This window comes from Chelonia mydas, chromosome 1 (assembly GCF_015237465.2).
Source record: "Chelonia mydas isolate rCheMyd1 chromosome 1, rCheMyd1.pri.v2, whole genome shotgun sequence".
NCBI classification, from domain to species: Eukaryota; Metazoa; Chordata; order Testudines; family Cheloniidae; genus Chelonia; species Chelonia mydas.
The window spans coordinates 201,963,814-201,984,471 of record NC_057849.1 but is presented as its reverse complement, the minus strand read 5'-3'; the positions used below and the strand labels follow the sequence as shown (position 1 = coordinate 201,984,471).

At 44.2% G+C, this 20,658-nt stretch overlaps 1 protein-coding gene across 9 annotated transcripts in view; it reads left to right on the top strand.

The window, feature by feature from the left end:
- HGD (homogentisate 1,2-dioxygenase) overlaps positions 1-20,658 on the top strand; it is a 51,318-nt gene that overhangs the window by 2,146 nt on the left and 28,514 nt on the right. For 2 of the 9 annotated variants that reach the window (XM_037909680.2, XM_037909688.2), the window contains 2 exons: positions 11,022-11,298; positions 18,486-18,557. In XM_037909680.2, the coding sequence (XP_037765608.1) occupies positions 11,284-11,298; positions 18,486-18,557 (87 nt within the window). In that variant the 5' untranslated portion in view covers positions 11,022-11,283. Of the gene's footprint in view, positions 1-6,377; positions 6,428-7,598; positions 8,152-11,021; positions 11,299-18,485; positions 18,558-20,658 lie in introns of those variants that run through there. The other 7 variants (XM_037909697.2, XM_043538737.1, XM_037909703.2 and 4 more) reach the window with 6 other exon arrangements.

Sequence of the window (20,658 nt, the reverse complement as noted above, 5' to 3'; positions counted from 1 at the left end):
AATCCCAGATTACAAATTATCAAACTGTGATCATCCTTTCTGTTGTGTTCTGGTAAATAGTTAACTAGGTTTAGTTATTTTTAGGCTTTGATGTCAGCAGCCAGTTGAGATAAATGGGAGTTGTTTACACCTCTCAGCCTGAAACATCAGGTCTATCTGCAGATTAAGGCAGCCATCACTATGCCCATTAATAATAATAATAATATTGAGCAATATTGAGCTGCAATCTGCTCTAGGTGTAGACTTCTAGATCTCAATCAGTTGCCAAAACATCCCTCAGGTACATTCTGATTAGTGCTCAACCCATCATTTCTGATAATCTTTCTCCACTGATAGGAATGCGTCAGAGTTTACCAGCAGAACACCCTGAATAGTTCTTCTGCAAACAAAGGAAGCTTTGCTCTTCTGCTATTTTTTCTCCTCACTAAGTCGCTATTATTTGGCTTTCCCCGACAGAAGTCATGCTTCTGTCTGGCTCCCCTTGTTAAGATGCTGGTGACTTTGATTCCCTTTCAGCATAGAGTGTTTCTGTGGCTCTGAGCAATGCTTTTCATTGACATGAATCCATTATAGTTATTGATTAACCCATCACCTGCTGACGTATTTGTATTACCTGAGGGAGCTCGGAGGAAAATCTTGCTTAAGCATGTTCAATCCAGCAGCACTGTGCTCTACGCCCACAAATACAGACTGTACTCTTTGAAGAACATGGTAAACACAAGGGCAAAAGTAAGGGGGCCATAAAATACCCCCAACCTTTTCTAGCACGAAAAATCCAACCCGCTGTGAGTCCTACAGCCCTTTTACCTATTAATTTCAGGTCTGTCTACATAGCCAAAATGTAGCCATGCAAAATGAAACATTATTACCAGTATTATCACCAATGGGAGTTGGTGCAAAAAGTTTTATAATGTAAAGCTGACTTGAAAGTGGGGGTGGAGGGAGACTGAATAGGTGCCCTTTTTTGTTTCTTTGTGATGTATAAATAGGGCCTGGAAGATTTTTTTTTGGGGGGGGGGGGGTGTTAGTGTATGTGTTGTGGAAGGTAGAAGAGAGTGTTTTGTGCTCAATTTTTGCCTTAGAAATATCAGCATATCCAGTCCTGTCTTCTCTTCTTTTGTTGAAAGACTTGTGGGCACTCTCTGAAATGTGGGTTGTGAGCTTTCTCAGAGCTTAACCGAAGAGGCAGGGGTGTTAAATTTTAGGCATCCTTATAACCAAGTGCTTGTCAGTCATTTAAGTGAATAGGTATTAACAAAAAAGCCACAAAAATGTGTCAGCACACCCAACTGCCACAAGCTGGCCCAGTTTGACCTTTGAGAAGCAGTGTCTATTAGTCAAAATGCACCCCAGAATTCTTTGCATCAGCTACCTTGGCAGTGTGGTGACTCTGTGGGTGCTCTGGGGCTCAAACACCCCCAGAAAAAAATAGGGGGTGCTCAGCACCCACAGACCATTGCCCTGCCCATTGTTCCACCCTGAGGTCCCATCCCTGCTCGGCCTCTTGCCCCGTGGCCCTGCCCATGGTGCGCCACCTCTTCTCCTAAGGCCCCCAGCCACTCGCTCCTCTCCACCCCCTCTTCCCATCACTCACCCTTAAGGCAGGAGAGGACAGAAAGAAGCAAGCGGGAGGCGCTCAGCAGTGGGGCAGAGAGGAACAAGTACCAGGCATGGGAGGGGCCTCAGGGGAAGAGGCGGAGCAAGGGCGGGAAGCGGTGGAGTGGGGGCAGGGCCTTGAGGGGTGAAGCCGAGCACCCACTGGCAAAAACAAGTCAGCGCATGTGCTTGGCACCATTTTTAAGCACCACTATAGCTAGTGGAAAGGATTCTGGGGGTTATTGGGAACTAAAAGTGCCTGCTGCACAAAAAAAACACAGATAAAGGGGATATGCTTTGGGAGGAGGAAATTATATAAGGGACTGGCTATGCCAGTGACAGTACAAGAGCAGGCAGTGATGAGCGCATGGGCATCAAATTCCATTTTCAACAATGCACTTATGGTCACCCCTGCCCAAAGAAATCCTCTCCTCTAGGGTGAGAGAGGAGTTATAGCTTTATGGCCCATTCAGTACTTGGTCACTGGTTTGAGATTTCTTAATGAGAGGGCCTGTATTTTAATGATAGTTTCCAAGATATGGACATCTGCCTCACTTCTCACAATGACAGTACTTTTCAAGTGTACTCTCTTATACCTAAATCTCCCCATCCTGATCCCAAGCTCTTACTCAGAAATATTGAACTCCACAAACTTCTGTTGTGGTCTAGCTGCATATCCAAGATTAGCCTCAAATACTGGCAAGATAGGGAGACTTTACCTGCATTCTCTTTTTCCTTCTGCGATAGTATTATTTAATTGAGTTATGCTTGCTGTGTCCTCTGGTTTGAACAATATACTGACTATAGTTCCCTACCCACTGAAACTGAGCAAGCAAATTCCCACTCAGGCCCTGCACTGGACCTATGCAGAGATCAAATTCAGGAAAGAGAGTAGGAAATGAAACATACACGCTCTTCGTAAACTAAAGCAACCAACACAAGGCCTGTGTTATATAGGAGGTCAGACTGTATGATCACAATGGTCCCTTATGGCTTCAGAGGCTATAAAAGACAGTGTAAGGGAAAGCAAGCTTGGACACTTCTCCTGCTCTCCTACTTCTACTTTGACCTAAAAGTTAATATATTTACAAAGTGGAAATGCGCCAGTCACTTTGGGTTAAAGATTTATAATAGAAGGAGGGCTGATGGCTCTGGGACTAAGATCTGGAGCTTTTCATAACTCCTCAGATCTAGTGTCCATCAGCGGTGTAAATTCCATTCTCATTATCCAGTGGCCCATGTGAACTGAGTGGTGGTTTACTTCTATTAGTGAGGAGCGTTCAAATCACAAAAGCCCGCACACATCATAAATTAGCTGCCTCACTAGCAGTCACACTAGAGAGGTTAAGGACTGAGTAGGCCATGGAAACTGATTTCCCCTCTCCCTCCTAGAATTGGGGACAGGTCAAAGCAGAAGCACATTGGCAGGCTACAGTGTGGGAGCAGTTTGCCCTCCAGCTACCCGTCTGTTCTCTGGCTCAAAAGAGATTGTGATCTCCATTGCTGACCTCTGGGGACCTTTCACAAACAATAAATGATAATAATTAACTTCCACGGCACCAGCTGCGGGGTAGCCCCAGAACAGTGACAGGACAATTTTTCACAATAATCTATCTTAATACATGTGATCTTTTTAAAAATCTGCTGCAAAACAAGGGGCTACATTCAAAAAGAATGAGCAATACATTTGCATTAATATTATTGTTTGTTATTGTATTGTGGTAAGGACCCCAAACAGGGCTCTGGGCCCCATTTTATAAGCACTGGACAAAGAAATCACACAAGGGAGTACCAGCTGCCAGAGAGCTCACAATGCAGGATTTGGCAATATATGAATATGCAGACAAATGGTTTGGAGGAAGAGAGGACGAGGTAACAGAAACAGGTGTGACTGCATAAATTAACAAATGTAGTTAGTACATTTTAGTTGGACAACAAGAGACAGGAGAGAAGATCTCTCCTTTTGTAAACAAAATATATCAGCATAAACACTATAATCATATACATGACCCTTTCAGTCCCCAGATTGCGTCTCACACATGTTTTGGATGTGCAAAATCTGGCAGATTATCAGAGTAAAGTTCCCAAACACATTTTAAATCCTGTGCTACATGATGAAATTCCCTCTGGCTCCTACTGGCATCTCTGCCTATGACATATGGTGGGAAGATGTCATGTCAGATTTCCAACAGGTCTTGTTGCTTGCCAGTGACAAAATCCATCACAGTTACAACACATGGCAGTGCTAACATATTCCCAGCTAGTCTTGTTCTTGCTAGTCTGTTTCCCAGGCCTTGTGATTTCGTTCGGCTCATGACAACATGCATCCATATGGTCCTGTGCTCTGAGTCCCATTAGTCTTTGCAAGTTAGGCAGGACAGGGCTGCATCAGCGTTTAGACTGGAGATCTTCCAGAACATCTAAGTGGTACATGTAGTGTTGGTGGATGGTGATTAAGTAGGTGGGGCTATTTGTTATTATTAAATAATTATGTTGCCATAAGGTCCAGAGACCACAATCAGGATGAGGATCTGCTTGTGCAAAACACCGTACAAACATGTATAAAGATAGGATCCCTGCCCCGAAGAACTTACAACCTAAGAAGACAAATAACACATGAAAGCTCTGGGAAGAGGGATACACAATAATTATGTACAATATATAAATTAAAATATATTTGATTACTATAGATAAAGTAAATGCCACCTATCTCCATCTGCCCCGGAGCCCAGACAGCCTGAACTGACTGTTTCTTGTAAATGATGTTGCATGAGAAAAAAACAATTGATTTTTAATAGAGCTGGTTGAAACTCAGAATTTATGTTTTGTGGAAATCTCATTGAAATTGTTACAATCTCAGGAAAATTTTCAGTTTTGTTAAAATGGCATTTTCCAGTGGAAAACTGTTTTGACAAACATGTTCTGGCAAGCTGTGATGTTTAATGCACCTGTTATGAAGCCTAGTTTCCCATCAACATGCAGCAGATTTACTGCATAAACTGCTTGTCTGCACTCTTTTGGGCCTTCATGTCTTTTCCTCACCTTATCTATCATCTCTCATTCATTATCCATGTGTGGACTCCCACCTCTGATCAACCCATGCTGCCAACCTCCGTCAGCCACTTACTGAATTTTAAAACAAGCCCCTTTGTGCTTTCTCCCAGGCTGCCCCTCACAGTTGGGAGATGCTCCCCACAAACATCCACACAGCTATCTCATTATCCAACTTCAAATTCCTCTTCAAAACTCTTCTTTGACAGGATGCCTCCAAAAACTAGAGCCACTGGTGTGCCGAGACCACTGCCTACCATGCTGACCAATAATGTCTCATTGTTTCTTTGTACCCCGGTCTGCTTGCATCCAGCTGTTGTCTCTTGTCAGATTGTCAGTTCTTTGGGCCAAGGATCATCTTTCATTCTTTGTACAGCACCTAGCACAATGGGGTCCCAATCCATGACAGAGGCATCTAGGTGCTACACTAATACAAATAATAATAATAATAGCAATTACGGAAGTTATCAACTGAAGTCAGCCAGGCATCAATGGAAGAACAAGTGCCTAGATTTCAGTGCTACTAAACTCTGGTCTGGCTTGTAAAGCAAAACACAACTGGGCACAAATAACTGTGCATGATATAATACAGCCTGGTTAATGAGATTTTTTCCCTTAGGCTAATATGCAACCAGAGGGACTGAATTCATCCATTGCATATGCACAGATGCAGCGAAAGGAGTGGAGGTGCCAGCTTCCTCCAAACTATTTCAAAATCACCCAGTCTGCGCTTATAACTCAACTGGAGTATTGTGTCGAGTTCTGGGTGCCACATTTCAGGAAAGATGTGGACAAGTCGAGAAGAGCAACAAAAATGATTAAAGGTCTAGAAAACATGACCTATGAGGAACGATTGAAAAAAATGGGTTTGTTTAGTTTGGAGAAGAGAAGATGGGGGGATGAGGCAGGACATGGTAACAGTTTTCAAGTACATAAAAGGTTTCTCGTTAACTTCTGAGGATAGGAAAAGAAGTAATGGGCTTAAATTGCAGCAGGGACTGTTTAGGTTGGACATTAGGAAAAACTTCCTGTCAGGATTGTTAAGCACTGGAACAAATTGCCTAGGGAGGTTGTGGAATCTCTGTCATTGGAGGTTCTTAAGGACAGAATAGACACACAACTGTCAGTGATGGTCTAGTTCAGGGGTCGGCAACCTGTGGCATGCGTGCCAAACACGGCACGCAAGCCTGTTTTTAATGACACGCTGCTGTCTGCCAGGGACAGCAGCGTGCAATTAAAAATCCTGCTCAGCCCGGCCCACTCTTCTCCACCCCCGCTGACCACTCATCTCCTTGCAGGGCAGGCAAACTTCCCCCTCCCCCCCCCGCCTCTTCCCCCAGTGTGCTGGGTTCTTGCCCCTCCTCCTCTCCCTCCCTGCGGCTGATCAGCTGACAGCCCTTGCTATGCAGGGGAGAGGGAAAAGTGGAGCCGCAGCACTCTAGCCTCCAGCCCCCTGCTGTGAGCTGCTCACAGCTCCTGCACCCCCCGCCACACACACACACCCAGCCCTCTGCCCTCACCCCTGCCCCCCACACACCCCAGCCCTGTGCCCTCACCCCTGCACCCCCCCCACAACCGCAGCCCTGACTCCGGCATCCCCCACACATACCCAGCCCCCCCAGTCCCCTGCCCTGACTCCCTCCTCACACACCCCCAGTCCCCTGCCCTGACTCTTGCACCGCCACATCCCCACCCTCACCCTGAGCACCAAACGGGAGGTCCTGCACACACACACCTACGTTCCCACCTGCACCCCTCGCACCAAATGGGAGCTGCCCAGGTAAGCGCACTATACCCAAACCTCCTGCCCCAACCCTGAGCCCCCTCCCTCATTCTAGCTCCTGGCCAGACCCTGCACCCCAACCCCCAGCCTGCTCCTTCACCCCCAGCCCTGTGCTCAGTGCACTCCCACCCTCAGCTCAGTGCAGAGAGAGGAAGAGAATGGGCCAGAACCAGGGAGAAAGTAGGTACCTACTCTATGTGGACAGGGCCGGGACTCCAGACCGGCAGTGGGCTGAGCGGGGCCAGCAGCCGGGACCCTGGCTGGCAGGAGCCGGCAGACGGAACCCCAGACCGGCAGCAGGCTGAGTGGCAGCGGGCTGAGCCGTTCAGCCCACTGCTGGTCTGGGGTCCCGGCCGCCGGCCCCGCTCAGCCTGCTGCCGGTCTGGGGTTCTGGCTGCCGGCCCCTTGCCAGTTGGGGTCCCGGCCGCAGGCCCCACTCAGCCGGCTGCCAGCCTAGGTGAAGAGAACCCCAGGCTGACAGCCGGCTGAGCAGGCCGGCGGTGTAAGATCAGCATTTTACTTTAATTTTAAATGAAGCTTCTTAAACATTTTGAAAACCTTGTTTACATACAACAATAGTTTAGTTATATAATATATAGACTTATAGAGAGAGACCTTCTAAAAAACGTTAAAATGTATTACTGGCACACGAAACCTTAAATTAAAGTGAATAAATGAAGACTTGGCACACCACTTCTGAAAGGTTGCCGACCCCTGGTCTAGTATGTAGTCCTGCCTTGAGTGCAGGGGACTAGACGAGATGACCTCTCAAGCTCCCTTCCAATCCTACACTTCTATTGATTCTATTTTTCCCCAACCATCGCAAAAGCTCCAGAAGGCAACGAGCCAAAGATAGTTGGATGCAGCTTGTCAAGCTGATTCCCAGTCAGCCAGATGAGATTTCTGGAGTGTAATGAAGCACTTCCAGCAGATGTAGGTGAAATTTTTTTTTGATTAATTGTTGCATTTTTCAGGCCCTGAACCTATTTGCCAAATTTGGGTCAAATTCAATTAATAGATTTGATGCGGGGAGGGTGGGGGATGTTTAGAGTCAAAACATTTTGTTGCTAAATGTTTCATTTAGATGGAGTTGAAATGTTTCATTTTGAATTTTTGATTCAAAATGGCATTTTGATTTCAAATTTGGCCAATAAAAAAAACACTTGAAATGGCTGAATCAAAATGCATTTTTTAAAAATTGTTTCAAGTCAACCGAAGCATTTTGGTAGATTTGAAATTGAATTTTTTTGAGTTTCAATTGATGGAAAAAAATTGGAAAAATGAGTTTTAGTTTCAGTTTAGCCAGAGTTTTTTTCTGGATTTTTCCGTTTGTCCCCCAAACCAAAAAATCCATTATTTTCTCAGCTCTAACTCCTACCCATTGCGGGCCCAGACAGTCAGATACTAAACTCCGGTCCAAACTATTCGGTAGCTGCCAATAGAGAATGCTCTCTGCTCCTCAGATGTCTCTTTTCTATCTGTGCTGTCTTTTGCATGTCTCTGTCCTTTTCCTGTTGTGTTTTTTTTCTCCTTTTCACCAGGATTTCACTTAGAGATTCATAGATTCCAAGTCTAGAAAGAACCATCGTGGTCATCTAGTCTGACCTCCTGTATAACAAGCCATAGAATGTCCCTGAAAAAATTCCCAGAGCAGATCTTTTCGAAAAACATCCAATCTTGATTTAAAAATTGCCAGTGATGGAGAATCCACCTGAATCTTGGTAAATTGTTCCAGTGCTTAATTACCTTAACTGTTAAATATTATTTCGTGTCTGAATTTGTCTAGCTCCAATTTCCAGCTATTGGATCATGTTATACCTTTCTCCGCTAGATTGAAGAGCCCATTATCAAAGTGTTGTTCCCCATGTAGGTACTTGTAGACTGTAATCAAGTCATCTCTTAACCCTCTCTTTGTTAAGCTAAATAGATTGAGCTCCTGGAGTCTATAACTATAAAGGCATGTTTTCCAATCCTTTAATCATTCTCATGGCTCTTCTCTGAACCCTCTCTAGTTTATCAGCATAATTCTTGAACTGGAACATCCAAACTGGACACAGTATTCCAGCAGTGATCACACCAGTACCAAATACAGAGATAAAATAACCTCTCTACTCCTACTTGAGAAGATTTTCTGTTTATGCTTCCAAGGATCACATTAGCCTTTCAGCCACAGCATCAGACAGAAAGCTAATGTTCAGCTAATTGCCCACCACAACCAGTGTTCCCTCTAAGGTGGCCTCCCAAGAGTCAATCAAGTGCCACGCATATCTGCTCCTGCCCTCTGCCTTGGAGCCCCTGGCCAGCTGTTCCCTGGACGGGGCCCTCCTGCTTGCTGTGCAGGGCGGAAGGGGGTGCTGATGTCAGGGTGTCCCCCTTCCCCCCCACCAATGTACCCCATCTCCACAGAGTTGGAGAGGGGGACAGGACTCAGGAGTAGGACAGAACTGCTTATAGCTGCTGCAGTCTGAATGAGCCTTCAGAATGCCTCTCTGCTTAAAGAGACAGCGCATGGTCTCTCATACACTTCCCCAGCAGATAGCACACACACAGTCTGTCTTTGTCTCACACACATACACACACACTGTCTCTCTCTCATACACACACACAGTCTCTGTCTCACACACAAATACACACACTGTCTCTGTCTCACACAGACATGCACACACGCACACAGTCTCTCTCTCTCTCACAAACACACACACACACTCTGTCTCTTTCACATTCACCTCCCAATGCATTTCATAATTTTATTTCTCTTTATGGCAGCGCTTTAACGTTGGCTGCGTACGGGCCGGTACTGGTGACCACTTCTTACCAGTAGTCCATACCAGCCTATACCAGCCCACTTTCACCCCTGCATAGGGCCAAGAGCCTATCCCTCTGGTACCCCACTAGAAACTCACCTGCTCGATGATGGGTGCCTGTTTACAATTACTTTTTGAGACCTATCAGTTAGCAAACTTTTAATCCATTTAATGTGTATCATGTTAATTTTATATCATTCTAGTTTTTTAATCAAAATATCATGCAATCCCAAGTCATATGCCTTACAGAAGTAATTACATCAACATAATTACCCTTATCAACTAAACTTGTAGTCTCATCAAAAAAAGATATCAAGTTAGTTTGCCAGGATCTGTTTTCCATAAACCCATGCTGATTTGCATGAATTATATTACCCTCCTTTAATTCTTTATTAATCAGATCAACTGTATCAGCCACTCCATTTTTTTGCCTGGGACTGATGTCAGTCCTTCAATTGCCTAGATCATTCCATTTATTTCTTTTAAATATTGGCACAACAGTAGCTTTCTTCCAGTCTTCTGGAACTTCCTGAGTGTTCCAAAACTTTTTGAAAATCAACATTTATGGTCCTGAGAACGCCCCAGACAGTTCTTTTAAAACTCTTGCATGCAAGGTATCTGGACCTGCTGATTTAAACATGTCTAATTTTGATACCTTCTGTTTAGCATCCTCCTAAGGTGCTAATAGAATGGAAAGTGTTATTTTATTATATGACTACATCTGTTTTTTCCCAAATATTAAACAGAAATATTTATTGAACACTTCTGCCTTTTCTGCATTGTTCTTGATAATTCTATCATCTACACCTTGTGTTCTTCTTTCTGGATCAGTATGGAAACAATGAACTATTATTATTCTTTAGTGCTGACAACATTCTTGGTGCTGTACAGTGCACAAAAGTTTAGATAATCCCTGCTTTCAAGAGTTTACGGTCTAGAATGGTGGTTCTAGATTATCTCCCTCGCATGGTGTGTCTGAGAAAATGCCGACTTTCAGATAAGATTTAAAGCTAAGGGGTGAAATCTTACTCCTGTTTAAGTCAGTGGCAAAACTCCCATTGACTTCAGTGTGTCCAGGATTTCACTCAAGGGCCTGACCACTAGTGGGAATAAAGGATTCCATTGCACTTTCCATGAGAGTGCAGGTAACTCCAGGGTCTTTGCCCAAATTCCAGCTAGTGCAAATACATTCTGTCCTCCCAAAATTCATCCCCCAGTACTCAGGCTAGAGCTGATCCAAAAAATAAAAGGAGAAAATGTTGAAATTTTTTTAAATGCGCCCCCATAAAGAAAATCAAAATCAAACATTCACATAATTTCAGCCAGCTTCTATGACTGGCTGAAAAGCAGGGAACATTTTTCATGACCATTCTGTTGAAAAGTTTACCAATTATTTTTTTTAAAATTGTCAAAATTCAGAAAGTTCTGACCAGCACTAATGAGTAGGGTACAGAATCCTTCTCTTCTCTCCCTAGCCTGCTGTGTAGCATTACTGTGCACTGATAAACAACTACCATCTTTCACACCAGAGCTGGGGAAGTGATGCCTTTTAAATCCCACACATTGTGAGATCTGTGGATTGAAATTGCTAGAGGTATTATGAATAAAATAGTCTTATAAATCAATTTCAGAAAGGGCTTTTTCTTGTTCCTGAAATGCCTTATTGATCTTAAAGTGTATCCTTTTCTCTCTTGTACTTGAATAACTACTCTCTCTAACAGCTAATAAGAAAAAGGAAAACTAGTGGAACAGAGTCCTTTCCCCTCTTCTCATTTTATCTTCCTCAGATCAATCCCTGGATTGGTTCAAAGAAGAAAGGCCTGTGTTTGATTAAACCCAGACTGAGTTGAGTAAACAGCTGGGAAACTCTTTTGGACTTTCTCACTTGCAGGGCAGACAGTTTGCAATCAGCCTGACTTTGTCCCTGCAGCTGCTCCAACAAGAAAATCAGCAAGAAGAGTTTGTTTTTAGGAGACCACAACAGACCATTTTGGCCAAACATCTCATTTGTTTTTGTATTTGCCAAAGTGAGAAAGCAAAGTGAGGAAAATGGCACAGTTGAAGGTAAGTGATACTGTGACACCCAAGAGCCTGTGTGTGGGAGAAAGAGAAATATGCCATCTCTTTCTCCCCCCTGTTCCTCCACTTTCTTGTTAGCAGTTCCATAGCTCTTTAAAGCCCAAAAGAGTGGGGAAAGGGAACTGCTAGAACATGTCTGCAATGAGGTGCTTAATGTGTGGGGTGGAGCGCAGTAACTGGGGAGGTTTGGATAATTAGGGTGATGTAACGGGATAGTTGTTTATTGTCTAAACCTGAAGTCCACGTGTGAGTTAGGGGTGGTTCTCTTGACAGAGATACCAAGTCTCATTTAAATTTAAAGTTTCTCATTTTTAAAAATTCATTTCAAGGCAGGTTATAAAGTCTCCCTTTCTTGGATGAATGATTTTGTTGTGTTTAATTTGGGATGTTGTAAATCTCACGTAAGCAGATTGTCCCAGTTCAGGAGTCTTTCCATGTGAACTTTTGTCATCCCCCTCCCCCAGCACACCTCCTCTTGCTGATCTAGCTGCCTGGGGGTGTTTCCCAACCAGCCAATGACATTTATCTTGCAACATCTGCCCTGCTGTTGCAACCCTCTTAAACTAACACCAAGCTTTATATCATAGAAAAGTAGTTAGAGCAGGGGACTGTTAGGACTCCTAGATTCTAAACCTGGCTTTATTACTGACTTTCTAGTTATCTTAGGCAAGTCACTTCACTTCTCAGTAAAAAGAAAAGGAGTACTTGTGGCACCTTAGAGACTAACCATGGCTGTTACTCTGAAACCTGTCACTTCTCAGTGTCCCTCTATGTAAAATGGGGAGAAAGATACTGACTTATCTCACAGGGGGACTGTAAAACATTAGTGACTGCAAGCTTTGGGAAAGATAACCAGGCTGTTTGGAGATACAGATCTCTGAGACAACAGGGGCTTTTATCCTGAAGAACAGGATTTCCAAGTAAGTGCCTAGACAGTTTAAGAATGAAGTTCCTGAACCAGCTACCCCCTTTCATGAAGATCCTGTTCTTCACGGAAGGAGATGTTCCCGTGTCAAAGATCCTCGTCCTTTCAGGAGGAAAATTAATCTTTCAAAAACTTGGAAATCCATACTTCAAAATATCACAGTATGTGTCTGGTAAGGGTGATCTACACATACACAAAAGTTAAATCATCTAACAGCACATACCATCTACTCTTCCACCCAGAGATATGTACTTCACTAATAGCATGACCATTTTTCATTACAGAATGAACCACCACAATCTTAACTCTGCCCACATGAGCAGGGGAAATCTGGAGTAAGGGGACAGCTGGAAGTCCCGCATCAAACAGTGGCAGAGTTAAGGTTATAGTGCATTGACTGTGGCATAAGAAAGCTGTGCTCTAGTGAAATATTTAGCTCTGGGTGAAGGAGTAGCGGTTATGTCCTGTTATATGCCTTACCTGTTCATTTCCTTGCTTTTGTGGTTTTATATTTGGTGTTGTGTAGACCAATCTTAACTGATGCACATGTAATGTTTTTGTGTCTGAATTAATACATTATTTTTTAGTATCATCCAGCAGTAGTTGAAAAATGTATTATTCACAACGCTTGAAGAGGGGCACTAATTATATTCCAGTCTATGTATTCAGACTTCAAAAGCATTTTTCCAGGCCTGCTGTCTAATCTCTCCAGCAAAAGGTTATGGTTTATAGAGAACTCCACTTTGCATCCCAGTCATTCAAATCCATGGATGTTGTTTAATTTTTTATATTGCACTGGGCTTTTATCTCCCCCATTTTACTTAAAAAATGTAAAAACAAAGACAAAGTGTAATCAAACGTATTCTTAAGATCACATTTACATAGACTGCTGCAGGATTATGAGAGAAACACACATACACTAGAAACTTTGCAAACTTTTCTTTTCACAGAAAAACCTTCTCCCCAGTTTCCCTGAGCTCACCCTCACCAGCCCACCCACACAACCCACTGGGATGGTTAGAAATAGTGGTAAGAATAATGAAAACAGACCAGGAGTGCATCCCAAGGGAGGTAGCTTGTAATAATTATCTTGTTTCATCTCACATATAAGAACTTGGTGAAGGGGAGATCTCAAACAGATTTCAGAGTTTTGTTTTGTTTTTTAACCTTACCAGCTTTTCTGAAGAAATTACTAACATGGGTCCCAGTCCTGTAACTGGATCTATGGAGGCAGATCTTTACCCCTATATGGAGTCCCACTGAAGCTGGGGGCTCCACTCTCCTGGATCAGACTGTTCAGACTGGATCAGAAAAGTTCAAGCCAGGGAATCCACTACAGTTCATTGCTGTGTTATTTGTCTAAACTTTTGTGAATTCAGAGTTGGTGAAAGGTGCTGGAGTAACAGCCCTGGAGAGTGAAGCCCTCTGTTTATTCACAGAGCTGATACAGCATGGGCAGTGGCAGGGCAAGTTTCCCAATGGTGCCCTGACTGTGATTCTTAGGGTGTGTGTCCACAGCAATGAATGTGTGACTGTAGTACAGGTATGCTTACTCACAGGAGCGTTAATCTAGCTAACACATGTAACAATAGTAAAGACATGGTGGTATGGACACTGGAACAAGCTAGCAACCCAAGTAAGTACCCAGGGTTCTTGGTGGGTTTGTACTGAGGTGGCTAGCCTATGTCCCCACATCTTTACTACTGTTGTTACCTGTGCTAGCTAGATTAAAGATAGCATGGGTGTGCCTATCCACAGTACAGTTATACCTTCATTTGTGATGTGGATATGCCTTTGGTGGTGAGAGGGGAGTTCGGTTTCAACGGCCCTCTCAGTCCTTGGCTGTTCTGGTGAGACTATCAACATGCAGTCCAGTTGGTGCCAATTGTGATAGTGCTTTGTAACAGGGCCACCTATCCACTAGGACTTGGACTTAGATCCACCAAACTAATTAAACATGGACCAAACTACAGTCCCACGGTGACAATTATTGTTGTCACTATCGGTATGGATTGGATTCAAACCAGTGATAGAGCTCGTATTGCCAGAGCCATCTGCCCCCAACCCTCTTCAACATGGTTTTATTATTTTTGCCAGTTTGAGAAATGTGCTCTAAAGTAACATTCTAATAACTGTCGTAGTGTAAAGGACTCTGGGGTTATACATTCATCTTGGTGTAGCCAGAGGAAAATGCTGCAGAGTTATAGATTGATCTCTAAGGGAACAAGTCTTTTGGAATTTGCTATAGCAAAAGGCAAGGTACAACTAAATAAAATACAAGTCCTTGAAAGCAAGTCAGTACTAAATAAATAGCAGGACAATGTCTCCCTGCCCACAGCTACAGCCATGCCAAGAAGAAGCCGTTGTCTTTTGGAGGCCCTCAGTACAGCTACCTGTGATTTATTCTTTTTTTCTGTAGCATCTGGAAAACTCATTTGACAAACAATGCCACAGCAGCAGCTTCCCTCACTCCTGCCAGTACACTGCAGCTGAGATGGGGAAGCTTGAGCAGGGCTCTGACAGTGCTTGTATGACAGGTCTCTAAACATCAACTCCTCCCTGACTCGACTGAATCCCATAAAACCTGCAACCCCCACCCCTGAATCTCTGGGCTCTGTGTATTGATAGGGGATGACTAATGCCTCTGCAGCTACCCACTGACTGTGTAAAGCATGAGGGGAACAGACAGTAGCTCAGCCTGTCCGAAATCTGCCTGCATCCCAGTGCTCTCAAGTCAGTCCCATGCTCTTGGCTGTGTTAGATGCAGTGCAGCAGATTGTGGACTCAGAGCAGATTCAATCATGAGCTGCTTTTGATATTTCATTTCACAGAAAACAGGAATGAATAGATTTTTTTAGGGTATCCGAATTTGGGTGCAGCTGGGATTCTGTCCAGCTGATAGATTGGGTTACCTGAGAGGGTTTAAAGCTTTTTAGATTTGAGGGAGCTGTTGGAGTCTATTGTAATAAAAATTTCACACAGCAGAGAGCTGAACAATGAGCTCATCTCTTTTCGCCATATGTTGCTGCACTGTGGACATTATGCGTCTGAGGATTTCTCTAGCTAGATTAGCAGACCCACGAGCTAATCATGTCTCTGAGAACCACAAACTATCCCACCCCCCCATCAGTTTTAGTTCAGAACATTTCACAGGCTCATATAATATTCTACACATGATCACATGGTGTCTCTTCCATTCGCAGCAGGCTTTTTGCATTAACCCTCCCCTCATTAAAAGAAACGGAGTACTTGTGGCACCTTAGAGACTAACCAATTTATTTGAGCATAAGCTTTCGTGAGCTACAGCTCACTTCATCGGATGTAGCTCACGAAAGCTTATGCTCAAATAAATTGGTTAGTCTGTAAGGTGCCACAAGTCCTCCTTTTCTTTTTGCGAATACAGACTAATACGGCTGCTACTCTGAAACCTCCCCTCACTGTGGAGCTGACGTTGCATCAGGCCTGGCCCACCCTGGCCCTGGAAAAATAAGGTGCATTCCCCCCTCCCTATCACACATATCCTTACCCCACCATGAAGTAAGCTGTAGCCCACGAAAGCTTATGCTCTAATAAATTTGTTAGTCTCTAAGGTGCCACAAGTACTCCTTTTCTTTTTGTGGATACAGACTAACACGGCTGCTACTCTGAAACCCACCATGTTTGCATCTTTGATAAAGGTGAATGCAGTGAGTAGGGCTGGTTTAATTCTGGAACTGCTGCAGTCCCATCAGATCTTGCTGCAGTTCTGTTTGGGGGGGCGGGGGGAAGCTCCATTACAATACATTTGCCAGGACTGCCTCTGGTGACCTGCTGTTTTGCATATCAATATGCATCTTGCAGCACTGCTTGCGGAAACACATGGAGACCAGAGTCCCAGTGATTTATTCATCTGCAGGAGGAACAGGGAACTTTCTTCCTATAAACCACTGGTTCCCAACTGTTTGCATCTTTAGAGCCAGCAGGGTTGGATTAAGGTGATCTGTGGCTCCCTGCACATAATGCCATTGGGAGCTTCATGGCCCCTTCCCTATGCCATATACCTGCCCCCTGAGCTGCCGTAGCTGTGGCAGGGTGCTCCCTCTACCATTCCACAGAGATGCCCCCTGTCCTGTCATATTCATTTGTTTCCCTCAGGATCCCTTCCTGCCTCCTGACAATAGTGGAGAGTGGCAATTTTGATTAATGGCAACATTTCCTGAGGTTTATCTTGATCATCCCAAGATCATGAGCAGCTTTTAAAAATCATTGGATATCGTGAGTTCTGTGACCATATCACAAGAATTGCTGTCTCTGCCAGTTTCAGTGCAGATTGAGATTATTGTGACAGCTAGTTGAATGCACTGATAAGCCCATCTAACCCCTACTCTTAAGTGTTGAGTATTTCCACATCCACCCCCTATGAATTTTGCTGTAGTTTGCATTATCATTTGCTGACTACGCGGTGTTAGGACATAGCGTTTACTGTCTTGAGTGGTTTTCCACTTGGGACCCCTAGAAATGTCACAAATAAATCTCTGGAGAACACACACACACACACACACACTCTTTGCAAGCCAGATGCTTTAAGTGTCACAGGATGCAGGTGAGAGGATTGTTTGAGACATTTTTAATCCTTCCAACCCCAAACGTCAGCTGCCTGACTCAATATCAAGAAACCTGAGGCCTTGTCTACAGGGGGTGTTCAGCCACTGTTGTAAGCTGCACTGATGGATATGTACTGGTGGAAATATTTCCTTACCACCTTTAGCGGGAGAGGTAGTGTGACTCGACGACAGGGAGTGAGAGAAGTCCAAACAAATGTGTAGCAAGGTGGGGGCTACTGCTAATTGCTGATATTCCTAGTAGCTGGTGTCCAGTGCCAGTAAAAACTAAAAAGGCCAGTTCCCAGAGGTAAATGGGATCCAGGATTGTGCAGATGGACCTTGTGCTCACAGGGGGGGAAAGGAGGCTGAAGTCTTTGCAGACTGAGCTTCCCTCTACACCCCCCCCCCCCCACCATGTGGAGTGGGGGAAAGAGATTGCACAGCTGAACTGAATTGCTTGGTTTGTGACCAAAGCTCTGTAATCCACACCTGAGCCAATTAAATGCCTGGTACCTGAGAGCTGGGGTGGGCAAAGTAGCTTCCTCTCCCCAAGGTATAATTAACAAACTTGCAGCTTGCTGTTTAAACCCATCCCATGTGCCTGTCAATCATTTACCTGCTACCCTAGTCAAACCCTAACGTACACTTTCTGCACTGGTGTGAATGGTGACTTGGAGGAGTGCAGTTTATCATGGTTTGAAACTGGGGTTAGCCCACTGTTAGGTTTGCAGGGCCAGGGTAGGAGTAAGGGCTGTGAGGAGCCCAGCTCTCTTCCCTGCTGCCCTTGCAACAGGCAGGAGCTGTATGCCTGAGGAGAAGCCAGGACTGAAAACTCCGCCCCCTGCTCTGGAGCCCATGCCGGCAGAACAGGCCTAGGAGGATGTGCAGATCACTTTCTCTAGTGTGGATCCCCTGTGTGCACATCAGCTTAGAAAACAAGATAAAACTTTTAAAATATTGCTCGTCTAACATGGCAGTGGGTGCTGGACATTAACTGAGCTCAAACCCAGTCAGACGATATCAGTTTGGTGCATATCAGTGACATAGTTTGAGCTCCAGGTGTGTGTGGGCATGTGCACACACAAAATTACTGCCAGGTCCTTTAACGGGGGGCGCTGTATGTCAGACCCCCCACTACCCAAATGACTTCAGATTTGCATTACTAACCATGTCCTGGAGCCCAGTAAGTCACCAGTTTATAAGACAGCATGGGCATACAAGCAGATGTTCCGGCACTTAGAAAAATCACCTTTTACAGAGTAACCTTGTCTCAACATTAACTCTGGTGGAGCTAGCACTCCTCCATAATGTCAGTGAAGTGCTTTGATTTCCTTATGTGGAAGGGGCTACCCAAGGGTATTATTATTCCGGAACCCGGGCATACTGTTATCTTGCATATCTAAAAAGTGCCGTACCGGGGTGCATTCACATGTGCAGACGGATTAGGCTGAAAAGGAACCCTGGCTATGTCTGCCAATATCATTGTGGGTTAATGAAGATAGCTAAACCCTTGTTCACATATTGCAAAGTCAGTCCTCTGAAATAACCAAACTGAAATAGATCACTTGGCAAAGTCAAACTGTACCCAAAGAATCTGGAAAAAGCACATCTGTGTATTTTTAAACACTTAGGAATGAGTGTATGTTTGTGTTGTTATTTCATAGTACATGCCAGGATTTGGTAATGAATGTGTCTCTGAAGATCCACGCTGCCCTGGAGCTTTACCAGAAGGACAGGTACTGATTTATTAATTTTTTTTAATAGCAAGGAGTAGTGTGAGCACCTGTTCCTCTGCTATTTTGAGTCTCAAGATGCAACTATGAATCTCAAGCCTGCCACTACAGAAACGTCCAGGAGCCTCCTTTTTGCAGCATTCGAACTGTGCATTCGTAAAAGTTATAGTTCAGGGTTTCCAGTCAAACTTCCTATTTTCAGTCATTCATAACTTTGCAAAGTTTTCACCTTTGGGGCTGAAATTTCCAGGCCTGGTCTCTGTCCCAGAATGATTTTTTTGGGGAGGAAGTTGGAATAAAAATAGTTCGACTACGTTTGAGAATGAAGATGGGTGGGGGGGAAATGAACATTTTCCTCATTTAAAAAAAAAAATTCATGTGACTTTTTTCTCTCAGCTCTAGCTCTGATGTGGATTGGGATAGAAGCTTGAAATCTGGGAGAGAAATAGCCCTACAGAGGAGAAGTGTTTCACTCAAAACTGATTTTGATTAGACTGAGCAATGAGTCCATGATAGGGCTGTGTCTCCTTTCTAGGGATGGGGGCAGGGAATAATTAGCGTGTCATGAGATGACAGGCTCATTACAAAAATGTTAAAAGCGAATAAAATAGAATAATTTATTTCCAAATATATTAGATTTTTTAAAAATTATTTTATCCTTGTTGTTTAAATGAAGGCCTGCAGGCCTCACTCTTACTATCCAACTTAGAGAAATAAAAGCAAGTCATCTGAGAATTAAAGACTATGGACCCAGATCTGGTTTCATTTACACCAAAGTAAATCCACGAAGCCTGATTCTCCACCATCTTACATGTTGTATAAGTGCTTATACTTGGGTAGAGTGGGCATAAAACCCACCCACAGCAGGATGGTAGCATTTTACACCCTGCTCTGCACTCTGTAAAGGTGTAAATGCACAAGGTGCAAAGATGTGGAGAATTAGGCCCTGGAGCATAAACTGTATGCATATGAGGGAAGAGTTAAGTTTGTGTAGAGAACCACAGCTCTGGCATTTCCTGACTTTTGAGGACTTCTAATACTATTGTTTTTTGCCAGGAGTGTATACTGTAGACAATTAAACACAAGTCACGGATGGGTTAAATGCAGTCTAGAGGCCCACCCACCTCCACAATGCAGCCTACATAACTATAGGTCTCACTATGCAGTGCTCCATCCTGATGCCTTGCATGCTCATTACATGCTGGGACCTGTAATCTCCAAGGACTGCTCTATTCAAAATGAGGGCAACTGCAACCTGCACTAGTTTATGCAAATTAGATGCAGCCCTCAGACTCCTGGTTGCCTATGCAGCACCCTCAGTTGGGCAAAGTGGGTTGCCCCAGACAATACACAGTGTCAAAACAGTTAATACAAGATTTGAGAATGAGTAAAAAATACCAGGTCCGAAAGGTCCCCTCTGCAGTATTTATAAGGCAGGCATCTGTAGTGATGCAAGCTAAGATAAATACTACGGGGGCTATTGATCCCCCCCACTTCAGAGCCTACCATACTCACAAGGTGAGGTTTAAGGATTGAAGAACTAGATGCATTATGAAGGTTTTACATTTTACTCTCACACACCTGACACTGGATGCTGTTAGGGGACAACGGGAGACTGCGTGGACCACGGGTCTGTTTTGGTACAGCAGGGTGGCAGGATACCAGGCTAACTGCAGGTGGACTGTAGGTCTGATCTGGTACAACAGGTAGCTGGAGATACCAAATGAGATGGACTATTTGTCTGTTCGACTAGGGCATTTATCTGGGCGCCTTTGTTTCACACTAAGTTCACAACAAAGAGATGTCAGTCTAATTAGATGAAAACCTTTAGCCCCTTTCCTTGAAGAACAAATATTTCACCTATATACTCATAGGAATTGTTTCACTCTACAGCAGCCAGAACCAAGGGAAAGGCAGAGCGAAGTGGGGGAGTTTGCACCCTGCTGAATCACTGAGCTGATTGTTCTGAAACCCTGCACAAATTCAAAAAATTCCACAAAAGCCACCAGGGGGAGCTAACCCCATTAGCATGTGGAGCCACCAGGGGGCGCTAACCCCATTAGCATCTGGAGGCACTGTCCCATTTTTAATGTCCACTGTATGG